Source organism: Camelus dromedarius, chromosome 16, assembly GCF_036321535.1.
Source record: "Camelus dromedarius isolate mCamDro1 chromosome 16, mCamDro1.pat, whole genome shotgun sequence".
In the NCBI taxonomy this organism is placed as follows: Eukaryota; Metazoa; Chordata; class Mammalia; order Artiodactyla; family Camelidae; genus Camelus; species Camelus dromedarius.
The window spans coordinates 45577546-45587620 of NC_087451.1; the positions used below are offsets into that span (position 1 = coordinate 45577546).

The 10075-nt window shown below is 53.7% G+C and overlaps 2 protein-coding genes across 4 annotated transcripts in view; one reads left to right on the forward strand and one right to left on the reverse strand.

Annotated features, from left to right (window-relative positions):
• The window catches only part of SMYD4 (SET and MYND domain containing 4), a 52341-nt gene extending 45035 nt beyond the window's left edge, over window positions 1–7306 (forward strand). The window contains exons 11-12 of the transcript XR_004141957.2: window positions 6052–6205; window positions 7107–7306. The gene's annotated coding sequence lies outside the window, so the exon portion shown is untranslated. The remainder of the gene's footprint in view (window positions 1–6051; window positions 6206–7106) is intronic.
• SERPINF2 (serpin family F member 2) lies at window positions 3777–9763 on the reverse strand. 3 transcript variants are annotated; one of them, XM_010978900.3, is made up of 9 exons: window positions 9701–9763; window positions 9518–9556; window positions 9336–9398; window positions 8836–9037; window positions 8226–8369; window positions 7877–8080; window positions 7302–7444; window positions 5563–5767; window positions 3777–4930 (listed from the first exon to the last, which is right to left on the reverse strand). In XM_010978900.3, exons 1-9 carry the CDS (start codon window positions 9761–9763, stop codon window positions 4518–4520), a joined length of 1476 nt encoding a protein of 491 aa, XP_010977202.1. In that variant the 3' UTR covers window positions 3777–4517. The 3 variants fall into 3 exon arrangements, with proteins under 3 accessions (XP_010977202.1, XP_031324392.1, XP_064351897.1); XM_031468532.2 differs by having other exon boundaries at window positions 8836–9040; XM_064495827.1 differs by lacking the exon at window positions 9336–9398.
• Between the last annotated feature and the right edge of the window lie 312 nt (window positions 9764–10075).

Consider the following 10075-nt stretch of genomic DNA (forward strand, 5'->3'; position numbering starts at 1 on the left):
AAGATACCATAAAACAAAATGAAAAGACAAACCTCACACTAAGAGACAATATTTATAACACAGATAACTGATAAAAAAGATTACTTACTGTAATACAGAAAGAACTACAAATCAATTAAAAAGAAAGAAAGAAAAACAATTTAGCAGAAAAATAGGCCCAGATAATTCACAGATTAATTGTAAGTGGCCAGTAAACTTACGAAAAGATGTTTTATCCTCCCCAGTAATCAGGAGGAATGCAAATTAAAACCATAATTTGATGAGCAGATTTCACGCTCATGGGCAAAACTTAGACATCTGACAGCATCAAGTGTTCGTGAAGATGTGGACAACCAGGATCTCTTAGGCCCTGCTGATGAGAATGTAAACTGATACAACCACTTTGAAGAACAATCTGGCAACAAATGGTAAAGTTGTGCATAACCGTCTGTGGCAGCCATGGCAGTAAAGATGGAAAACCCAAACCCACAGCTCAGCAATTCCACTCCTAAGCAAGTGACCCGAAAAGACTGCATATGTGCACAGAAGGTAACAAGAATGTTATAGCAGCACTGTGTAGTGGCAAAAAAAAAAAAAAAAAAAAAAAAAAGGAAGCTCCCTACATATCCATGGACAGGAGACTAGATAAAGTGCGAAAAAGCAAAGCCAAAGCTGTGAGAAATACTGAAGGGAAGAAGGGAAGCCACTTACACCAATACAGATTCATCTCACAAGGTTGAGTGATAACCAAGTTGCAGAAGACAAACAGATGATACATTTATGGAAAGCTTAAACATACACACACTGATACTATATACCACTCAGGGGTTAAAAACTCATGTGGTGAAAGTAAAAGAGATGCATGAAAATGATAAAAACCAAATTCAGGATGACAGTTGGGGGGGGTGGGGAAAGGAGTGGGGAAGGGAATGCAGGGTTATCACTATGTTGAGAATATTTTTTAAGCTGGACAATAGCATTATGCAATTTTCTATACCTTTTAGTATGTCCTAATTATTTTATAAGAACTTGTAAAGAAAGATTTCCCTTTCCTCCAATTAGTGTGAAAGTAGTGTGTCCCACTCCTGCCAAAGGAGGTTCTTCAAGGACTTTGCTCCTGCAGGTAGCCCCTCTCCTGCATAATCAATGTATCCCTCTCTGAAGGACCAATCCAAAGCCTTTAAACATCCTCTCTCACTCCCGTCTTTAAAGACACTTCCTTTATTGACACATTCCCTAAAGGTACTGTCCATTTCTCCATCCTCCCTCACAGCCCCGTGGGAAAGAGCTATTTACTCTTGCATCTGCTCTGTCTTAGCACCTTTCCCTCCTCAACTGTAAACTTGCTTCTGTGCCCACCCCCCCCACCTTTGAAACTGCTGTCGCCAAGTTCACAGATGATCTCTGAGTTGACTACCAAATGGACATCTCTGCCCTTGGCAGCAAAGCAAACTTCCTCCGTCTTGAAACCCTGACTCTCCACACCCTCCTATTTTTCTTCCACCTCACAAGCCACATCTTTTCTATCTTCTTTGCTCGCTTGATCCTGGGACCCTTTTTCTTCTCCATCGACATCTCCTCTGAGGTGACTTCCACCAGTTCCATGACTTTAAATGCATCTGTGTGCTCCCAGATACACACTTCCAGCCCTGACCAAGATACTCAATTTGATGTAGCCACTTGGATGCCTGGCAAGTACGAGGAACAGGTAATTTATCATCCAAACCCTTCTAAGTGCAAAAGCAGGTGCTATGAGTTAAGCTGGAACCACAGACATAACTCAAACTGTCCTAGGCAGACTGGGACCTATAGTCACACTGTATTAGTGTGGCATTCCAGTCATAACATGTTCAAAATGGAAATCTCCAATCAGCCCTGAAATCTGTGCTTCATTCTGATTCCTATCTCAGTAAAAACCATTTTCTCAAGACAAAAATCCAAGGATTTGAGGGATGAACTCCATCATCCTTGTCTTTCCTCTCCCTCATTTCCCATACAATCTATGCACAAATTATATATCGTCTACCTGCAAAATATGGCTGAAGCCGGACCACTTACCTGCATTTCCACAGCCAGCACCCTGGACCAAGCCATCTACATTTCTTGCCTGCTAACCAGCCTCCCTTCTCCCGGATTTGTCCCTCTACAGTCTTCACACAGCGGCCAAGTGAGCCTCCCAGAGTTTATCTCCAACCGTGGCACCCCTCAATTAAAGCTTTCCCCAGGGAATGAATAATTGCCATCCGCAACGACACTGATGAATCTCACAAACAGGAGGTTGAATGAAAGAAGCTGGGCACAAGAGAGCACAGACTATGATTCCTTTACAGAAAGTTCAAAACCAGGAAAAACTAGTCTGTTAGCAGAAGTGAGGAGAGTGAGTACTGTTTCTTGATCTGGGTGTTGGTTGTACCGGGGTACTTGGTTCAAGGAAAAAAGTCATAACGCTTAGGTACAGTTCGGACTCGTGCACTTGGCACACTATACTACAACACAAAATTTTAACTTGTTTATTGTCTGGACCACTCTACCACCAGGTTTAGGCTCTGGGCAAGTAGGATCTTGTCGGCTTTTTCATTGCTGCAGTCCCAGAGTCTGGGGCGCTGCCAGGCGCACAGGAGGCACTTGATAAGTATTCACAGGGTGGAGGATGCAGTGAAGGCAGCCAGACCAGCTGCCCGGAGAACACAGGAGGCGACAGCAGTGGTCCTCAGGAGTGATGACTAGATCCAAACCATGGCTAGAGCCCAAGTGGAGAGGAGGAGAGAGCTGAGAAAACTCAGGAGGTAAAATTAAGATGGGGGGGCTTGCTGATTTCGCTTTCCAGTTACCTCTTACCTCTCCTAAAATAACGACAGTCTTTGCAGTGGCCCTAAAGCCCTCCGAGATCTGTCCCCGGTTCCTCTCTGCCTCTTTCCTACTCCTTCCCCCTCACTCCCTCCACTCCAGGCCCACAGATCTCCTGCTCATCCTGAATCCTGGGAGCAGCTCCCGCTCCTCTGCCCAGGACTCTCTTCCCCAAGATGTCCCCGTGTTGCCACCTTCACCTCCTTCTAGTCTCTGCTCCAAAGTCACCTGCTCAGGGAGGCCTTCCCAGCTTTATTTCTCATCAGACCTCTCATCACTCTGTGACACACCATATATTTCACTTGTTGATTTATTACCCAGCTCCCCCTACTTGGTTTGAAAGAAACGAGATTGCATCCCAGGCACTTGCTCTTAACCCTGCACTACAGGGCTGCAGGTGACTGCTGCCGCATGGATGCCCTGCACTCACAGACAAGGGCCCACCCACGAGGACACCCATGCTGCCCCCGGCCCTGTGCCAAGGTGCCCCCAATGACTTCCCCCAAATCCTCAGGTGCTGACAGCCTTCAGCCGGAGCCCAGTGCTCCCGGCAGCCTGCCCCCGGCTGGCGGGCGCCAGATCCTGGCAGAGGGGGCCGGCATGTAATTAGAAACTCCTCAAGCTCCCTAATTGCCAGTTCTTCTCCCAAACCAGGAGGCTGGCGCTATTCTGAGCCACTCCTGTTGCTGGCTGCCTGAGGCCCATAGAGAGAGAGGAATAGACTGAGGGCAGAGCCAGGCTGGCATGGCGGTGGCTCTGGAGAGGGCTGGCACAGTCAAGGGGACTGCACAGGAGAAGGGCTGGCGAGTGGCCAGAGGCCAAACGTGGCACGGAGGGCTGCTGCTCCAGCGGCCCGGCCTGCTTCTCAGTGAGTCTGCCCTGTGGCCTCCTCCCCGCCTTCCTCCAGCCCCCGTCCTCCCACCCATGCCCAGAAGAGTGACATCAAAGCAGACAGGCCCATTCATTCTTTATTCAGGTGGCATAAAAATCACTACAAAAACTTTGCAAAAGAGCCTTAGGGAGCTGATGCCCCCCCCCACCCCCTCAGCCCCTGAGTCCCCGGGCAGAGGGGAGAGTAAGGAAGGGGAGTCCTGGCAGTGTTGGTACCTCCAAGGACCAGCGGGGAGACTAAGGTGACAGGGTGGGCTGGAGGCTGGTGGGCCCTGGATGGCTTAGGACACAGGCAGTTGTGTGGGGGGGCTCGACCTCCATCCACAGAGCAGGACGAGGCCAACCCACAACATCTAGCCCACGACAGTGCTTGGCATCCCTGGGCCACCCCCGGGGCCTGTCTTTCCTCTCCCCAGTCAGGGTGTCTACTCCCCTCTGTCCCCCTCTTTCTGGTAAACAGGTGAGGAGGTGCCCCAGCCGACTTAGGGAATAAGCTACTAGCTTCCTGACAAAAATGAATTCACAGCTGCCCCTCTGCCCAAGTCCCAACAAGAACACCCTCTGAGCCCCTTTGGAAGAAATGATGGGAGATCGAGGCCCATGGTTCCCTGATGCCTGCTCTCCTCCTGGCACCACCCCACCCCAAACACCCCAAAAGGAGATGGGAGAGAAGGGCTCCTCTCCTCTCCCAGCTGCCCACCCAGGCCCCCACCCCCATCCCACAAAACTGTTTGGATAGAGTCACATGAGTTGAGAAGCTGGTCCAAGCAGGGACTCGGGACGCTGGCGGCCACAGCCCTTCACTTGGGGCTGCTAGGTTGAGGGTAATCCTCCTCCAAGGGGGGTGCGAGTTTCAAGTCAGGGCCAAAGGGCTTGTCTTCGAGGGAGAAGGATTTCTCATTCTGGAAGGAATCCCTGTTGTCAGGGGAGTCCTGCTGCTCCTTGCGCTCTGGCTGCGCACCAGGGTTGGGGTTCCTCACGCTGCCCACAAAGAGTGGCAGGCTCATGGTGTCCTCGAGGATGAGGAAGAGAAAGGGGCGGTTCACGCTGAAGGCAGAGAGGGACATGCGGGACATGGCAGTGCTGGTTGCCGCGGCTGCCTCCACGCCAGCCTCACTGAGCTCCAGTGTGGACTGATGCTGCACACTAGATACCACCAGACTCTCGTCCGAGATCCCACTCAGGTCAGGGGCCTGGAACAGCTCCTGCAGGCCTGCCCAGGACAGGAGATGGCTGGTCAGAGCTGCCTTCCATTCCATGTGCTGCCTGGACCTGCCTGGGAATGAATGTCTGGCATCCTGACCAGGGAACACCTTGAACCTACAGATTGCTGGTTAACTCCTATTCAGCCTTCATGTATCAGCTTAGAGGTCACTTCCTCCAGGAAGCCTTCCCTGATCCCCTTCCTCAAAATCCAGATGGGTATCTTTTCAATTTTCTCCCCGGTGAGCTGGAGAGAAGCCCTCTGTCTTATCACTTATGCTGAATTATAAGTACCTGATTACTCATCTGTCCACCCCATCAGATCAGACCGAGCTCTTTGTACATTTTGCACTCCCCATGCCTAGCACAGTGCCCCTTGCAGGAAACCCAGCGAGGCCCACATGCCACCCCAGGCTCTCCACCCAGGATTCTTGGCAATGCTCAGTCTTAGGCAGAGCATTCCCTAGGCACCCTCAGCAACACCTCCCGACCCCATGACAGAAGGTCCAAGAGTGCGTATCAGACCCTCTCGCCTCCCTAAGCCTTTTCTAGCTCTGATTCAGAGCTGCCAGCTAGGGGCTTCCTCCTCAGCAATCCCACCCAGCTTGGCCTGGGGGGCTGTCCCATTCCAACCCTCCTTACCCAGCTGGCTGAGGGTGGCCTCCAGGTCCAGCTGGTATTTCAGATGCAGCCTAGGCAGCTGGACCTTGGTGGGCCTCTCCCGCAGCAAGGGCTGGTGCAGGATGTCCCAGCTCAGGTTGGCCAGCACCTGGGACACATTCCACTCGAAGTGGGTGGGCACGATGACCACAAAGCTCATGTTGTTCTTAAAGGGGAAATGAGCCACCTACAGACAAGGGAAGGAGACATGAGGACCAGAGAGCACCCAGGCCCAGCTGGGGGCTGAGCCAGCATCGCTTACGAGCCAGATGGACCTCCATCCTTTGCAGGTGTGTGTGGGGCCTCCCTGAGTGTCCACGTCCTCACCTGTGTAGTAGTAGTACCTGCCTGCACTGCAGGCTGACATGTAAGGGGAAGAGTTACTCTTTTAAAAGCTTCTAGCAGAGTATCTGCACATAGGCAGTGCTCACGCAGTAAGTGGTGCTTTTCTCTGTCCTCATCTCTTACCAGCTAACCTGTGACTGGGGGTGAGAAATCCTGTGTCCACTTCTCACTTTCTCCACGTGTACAGTGGACTGGGTCACCCTAGTTTCCACAGAGGAGCGGCTGCCAGTGGGGATATACACTCTCCACTCTCTCCTCTAAAAGTGACTTGCCTGGCTATGTAAGTATACTGTGATTTGGAGTAACATTTCATGTGAGCGGGGTTTCTGCAGCTAAAGGAGTGTGAAAACCGCCGGGTTCCATGAGCCCTGGTGGCTATGACTCCTTGGGTTCCAGGCAGAACACCCAGGAAGCAGGAGCCCTGCAGTGGGAGGGGCAGTGCCAGCACCTGGGCGGCCAGCAGAGGGCCTGAGCAAGAGGAAGGCCAAGGAGGACAAGGGACAGAGACGAAAGGGTGAAGGAAGTGTGGGCAGGACACAGCCTGGCGGGAAGGAGCAGCAGAAAGAGAACTGATGAGGTGAACTAGACGGTCCCCATGTCAGGGGGAACTAGAGGAAACAGGGATGCTGCTCCAAGGGCCTACCTCGCCCACAGCCCCTCTCAGAAGGGCTGCAGGAGTGGCTGTGGTCTGCGTCATGCTGGCCTCGTGAAACTAACCCACACCGCCGTCTTAGCCCCAGCCGATTGGCCCAGAGATCAGTGCTCAAGCCAAGGGGACCACGTTTAGGCTAGAAGCAAGGGAGGCCACACTCGAGATAGCTTGGCATAGCACTCTGTCTAATCCATCCCAGTCAGATTCTCCCTTCTAAGGAGTCCTGAGTGAGAGCTCAGGTCCCATCTCAGATCCGGGGGTGCTGAGGTCCTGTGCTGCCCCATAACCCACGAGTCCTTGTAATAAACCCCCATAACCAACGATCACCTGGGTCTCAACTCAGTGCCCCCTTCCTCAAAGAATACTTCCTGACTACTCTAGCTAAAATATCTTTCCTAATTACTAATTGATCACTCTTCTACCCCCAATATCTGAAATTATCCTGTTGATTTATGTTTGCTTGTTCACTGTGTGTCTTCCCTCCTGAGAGCAGGAATCAGGCCTTCCTTGTGTTCCACTAAACATGCAGTGCCTGGAACAGTATCTGACACCCAGCAAATGCCCAGTGAGTGAACCCCTGAGTGGGGGCACAGCGAGACCTTTCAGAGCCACCTGCCCCAGCGACACGACTGCAAGGAAGATGGGGCACACACCAGCTCCACAACTGCCCACTCCCTTCCCCATCTCCCAGCACCCAGGCCCGGCCTGGGCAATCAGGGGTGACCTGCATCTCAGGCTGCTCCAGCAGGAACCAGCGCAGTGGGTATGAGCGGGCTTGCATCATGTCCACCGGCACCGTGAACTGCTCGTCCAGGTGAAAAGTATCTCTCTGGGTGAGATTTGGGTCGAACTTGCTCCTCCAGAAGCCTGCATCCAGCAGAGGGCAGGGGCCATATAGACTGGGACCAGGGTGGGTTCTGTACCACCAGCCTCTTCCCCGTCCCACCCGGAACCCATCCAAGGGTGGAGGATGTGCCAGTTGATACCCAGTTGATCTGAGGAGCAATTGCAGAATCTGGACTTTATGTTCTCCAGAGCCCTACTGTGCTCCCAGGAATCATCCCCTAGGTCTTTTCAGCCTTGGTTTCCTCCTAGGGAACTCTCTCCATGACAGCCCCGTGCAGTTCCTGGGCCCACTCCCTGCCACACTGCTTACCTGCCTCCTACTCTCCCCACTGCCTCCTGGCCCAGCCCCGAGGAGGAAGAGGGACCCTCAGAACAAAGCTTGCACAGCCCCACTCAGCCTACAGGGCAGGGGTAGGGACTGCAAGGCAGGGACCTCAGAAGGGGGGAGCGCACCCTGGAAGTGGATGGCGTTGAGCAGAAGCAACACTGTGCCATCTGACAGGTCTGAGAGGAAATCCTCAATCTTCCCCTCTGTGGCCTCCTTCACCCATTGGTTGATGTTCGCCAGGTCATCCTCCTTCCTCCCCGTCAGGCTCACAGGCTTTGCACCAAAGAGCTGCTCTGACTGCTCCACGAAGTCCTCTTTGATGCGGAATCCTGCACAGAAGGGCCCATGAGCTGTTACTGGGGCTCAGGCTCCAGAGCCAGCTGTGCTGACTGGCTGCCTGAGGCCAGGCCCATCCCCTTCACCCCCATCCACCCCAGGGTGCTCCCTACAGAGCTCCCTGCCACCAGCACCTACCTTTCTGCAGGTACATTCTGGCAGCCAGTCGGAATGCCCCAGGACCCAGGTCCTGGCAGAGGCGGCTGAGCAGGTGAGGGAGGCAGGGCCCCGAATCTGCATGCAGCACCTGCTGCAGCCTCTGCAGCGTTTGGTTCTGAGCACCTGGAGGGACACAGCAGCTGTGGTCCAGGCTGGCAGGGGCCACGTAGTCAGGGCTCACACCCCCACTGCCCGCACCAGCCCCTCTTGAATACCTACAGTGAGCATGCTCACCAGATCGCACTTTCTCCTCCCATATCCTGAACTGGACTCAGGTACAGGACTCCCATTTTCTACTTCCATCTCTGCTGCTGCCAGTCTGGGTGGCCTCACCTCAGTGCCTTCCCTCTTTTGGACCTCAGTATCCCACAGTGAGACCCTCCAGTCCAAAGAGGACATTGTAGTTATCAAACTCTTGCATAAAAATCACCAGAAGCATATCCTGGGCCCAGTCCTTAGGACTCTGACTCACAGAGACTGGAGTCTGCCTTTTTACCAAACATCCAGGTGACCTTGATGGAGGAAGCACCCACTAGTAAACTCCGGGTTAGCAAGTGCCTACTGGCCTGGACAGGTGCTGCCATAGTACCTAGTGCCAGGTGAGACAGTGCCAGGGCCACACTCAGGGGCGATAGGATGAGGTTGGGCCTGGTGGAGTTTTGGGCCACCAAGGAAAACAGATCTGTCGTGAATGCCATCATGGCCTGGGCCAGCCTGTGGGTCTGCTCCGGGGTTGGAGCCTCCTTGCAGTCTCCTGGGGCCTTCTTCCAGGCAGTCTTGCCCCCCAGCTCCTGCTGGGACAGATCAGTAGTCAGTGGGATCAAGGGGTCAGCTCCAGGTTCTCGGCTGAAGATCTTCAAAGCCCCCGTGCCAGGAACAACAGGGCTTTGTCTCAGTCCAGACACGAGAGGGAGAGTCACATGGGCAATGGCATTCTGGGGATTAGGCCCCTTCCTCAGGTCCCTCCCACCCTTTCCCTTCAGGCCTCAGCCTCACAGCCATTCTCCCTCCCACCATTTCCTCACCCCTGCTGACTGGCCCTCCTCCCTCAGGCCCCGCCCACTCTTCCCCAGCCCCACCTGGTTGTACCTGTTTGCCCAACTTGAGGAGGAAAAGTGGGGGCAGTTTCTCCTGGGTCTGCCCGCTCATTAACTGAAGAAAGGAAGCAGATGGAGAGCAACCCTTCCTGCACAAGGCCCCCCACCCTGCACAAGCCACAGGCAAGGCCCCTTGGGGCCTTCCTCCCCGTCATGCCTCTCACTCCCCAGTACCTGCTGGCCCAAGGGTTCCATGGCGCCCACAGGAGAGAACTGTTGAAAAAGGCATGAGGAAAGGAGGGGGAACCCCTAAAGCCAAACCCTCCCTTGACCCAGCCCCCATCCCCTTCTCCCCCAGACCCCTGGCCTCTCCCTCAGCCTCCTCCCTGTCCCACCCAGACCGCAGCCAAGGCTCACCACTGAGCAGGGGCCTCGCATGCAGGACAAGCTGAGCACCAGGAGCCCCCAGAGCAGCGCCATGTTCCTGTGCAGGACAGGAAGCCTCCGTTCCTACCTCGCCCCCACACCTGCTGTGGAATCCCACCCACATGTTCATGGGCAGGCAAGTTCCTGAGCCATTACCGCGGAGGGGTGATGACACCAGCTCCAGCACACACGCCCAGAACACATCAGCAGAGGCTCTCCACTCTGAGGGGTAAATTGCTTGAACTCGCCCCTGAATTGCCTTTTCCACTTTGTGTTTTTTGGTTTTTCACATTTCATGCACTGAAAATGTTTTGGTTCATAGGGGGAAAATATTACCCAAACCAAAAAAGTCTTCATTTTTCAAGG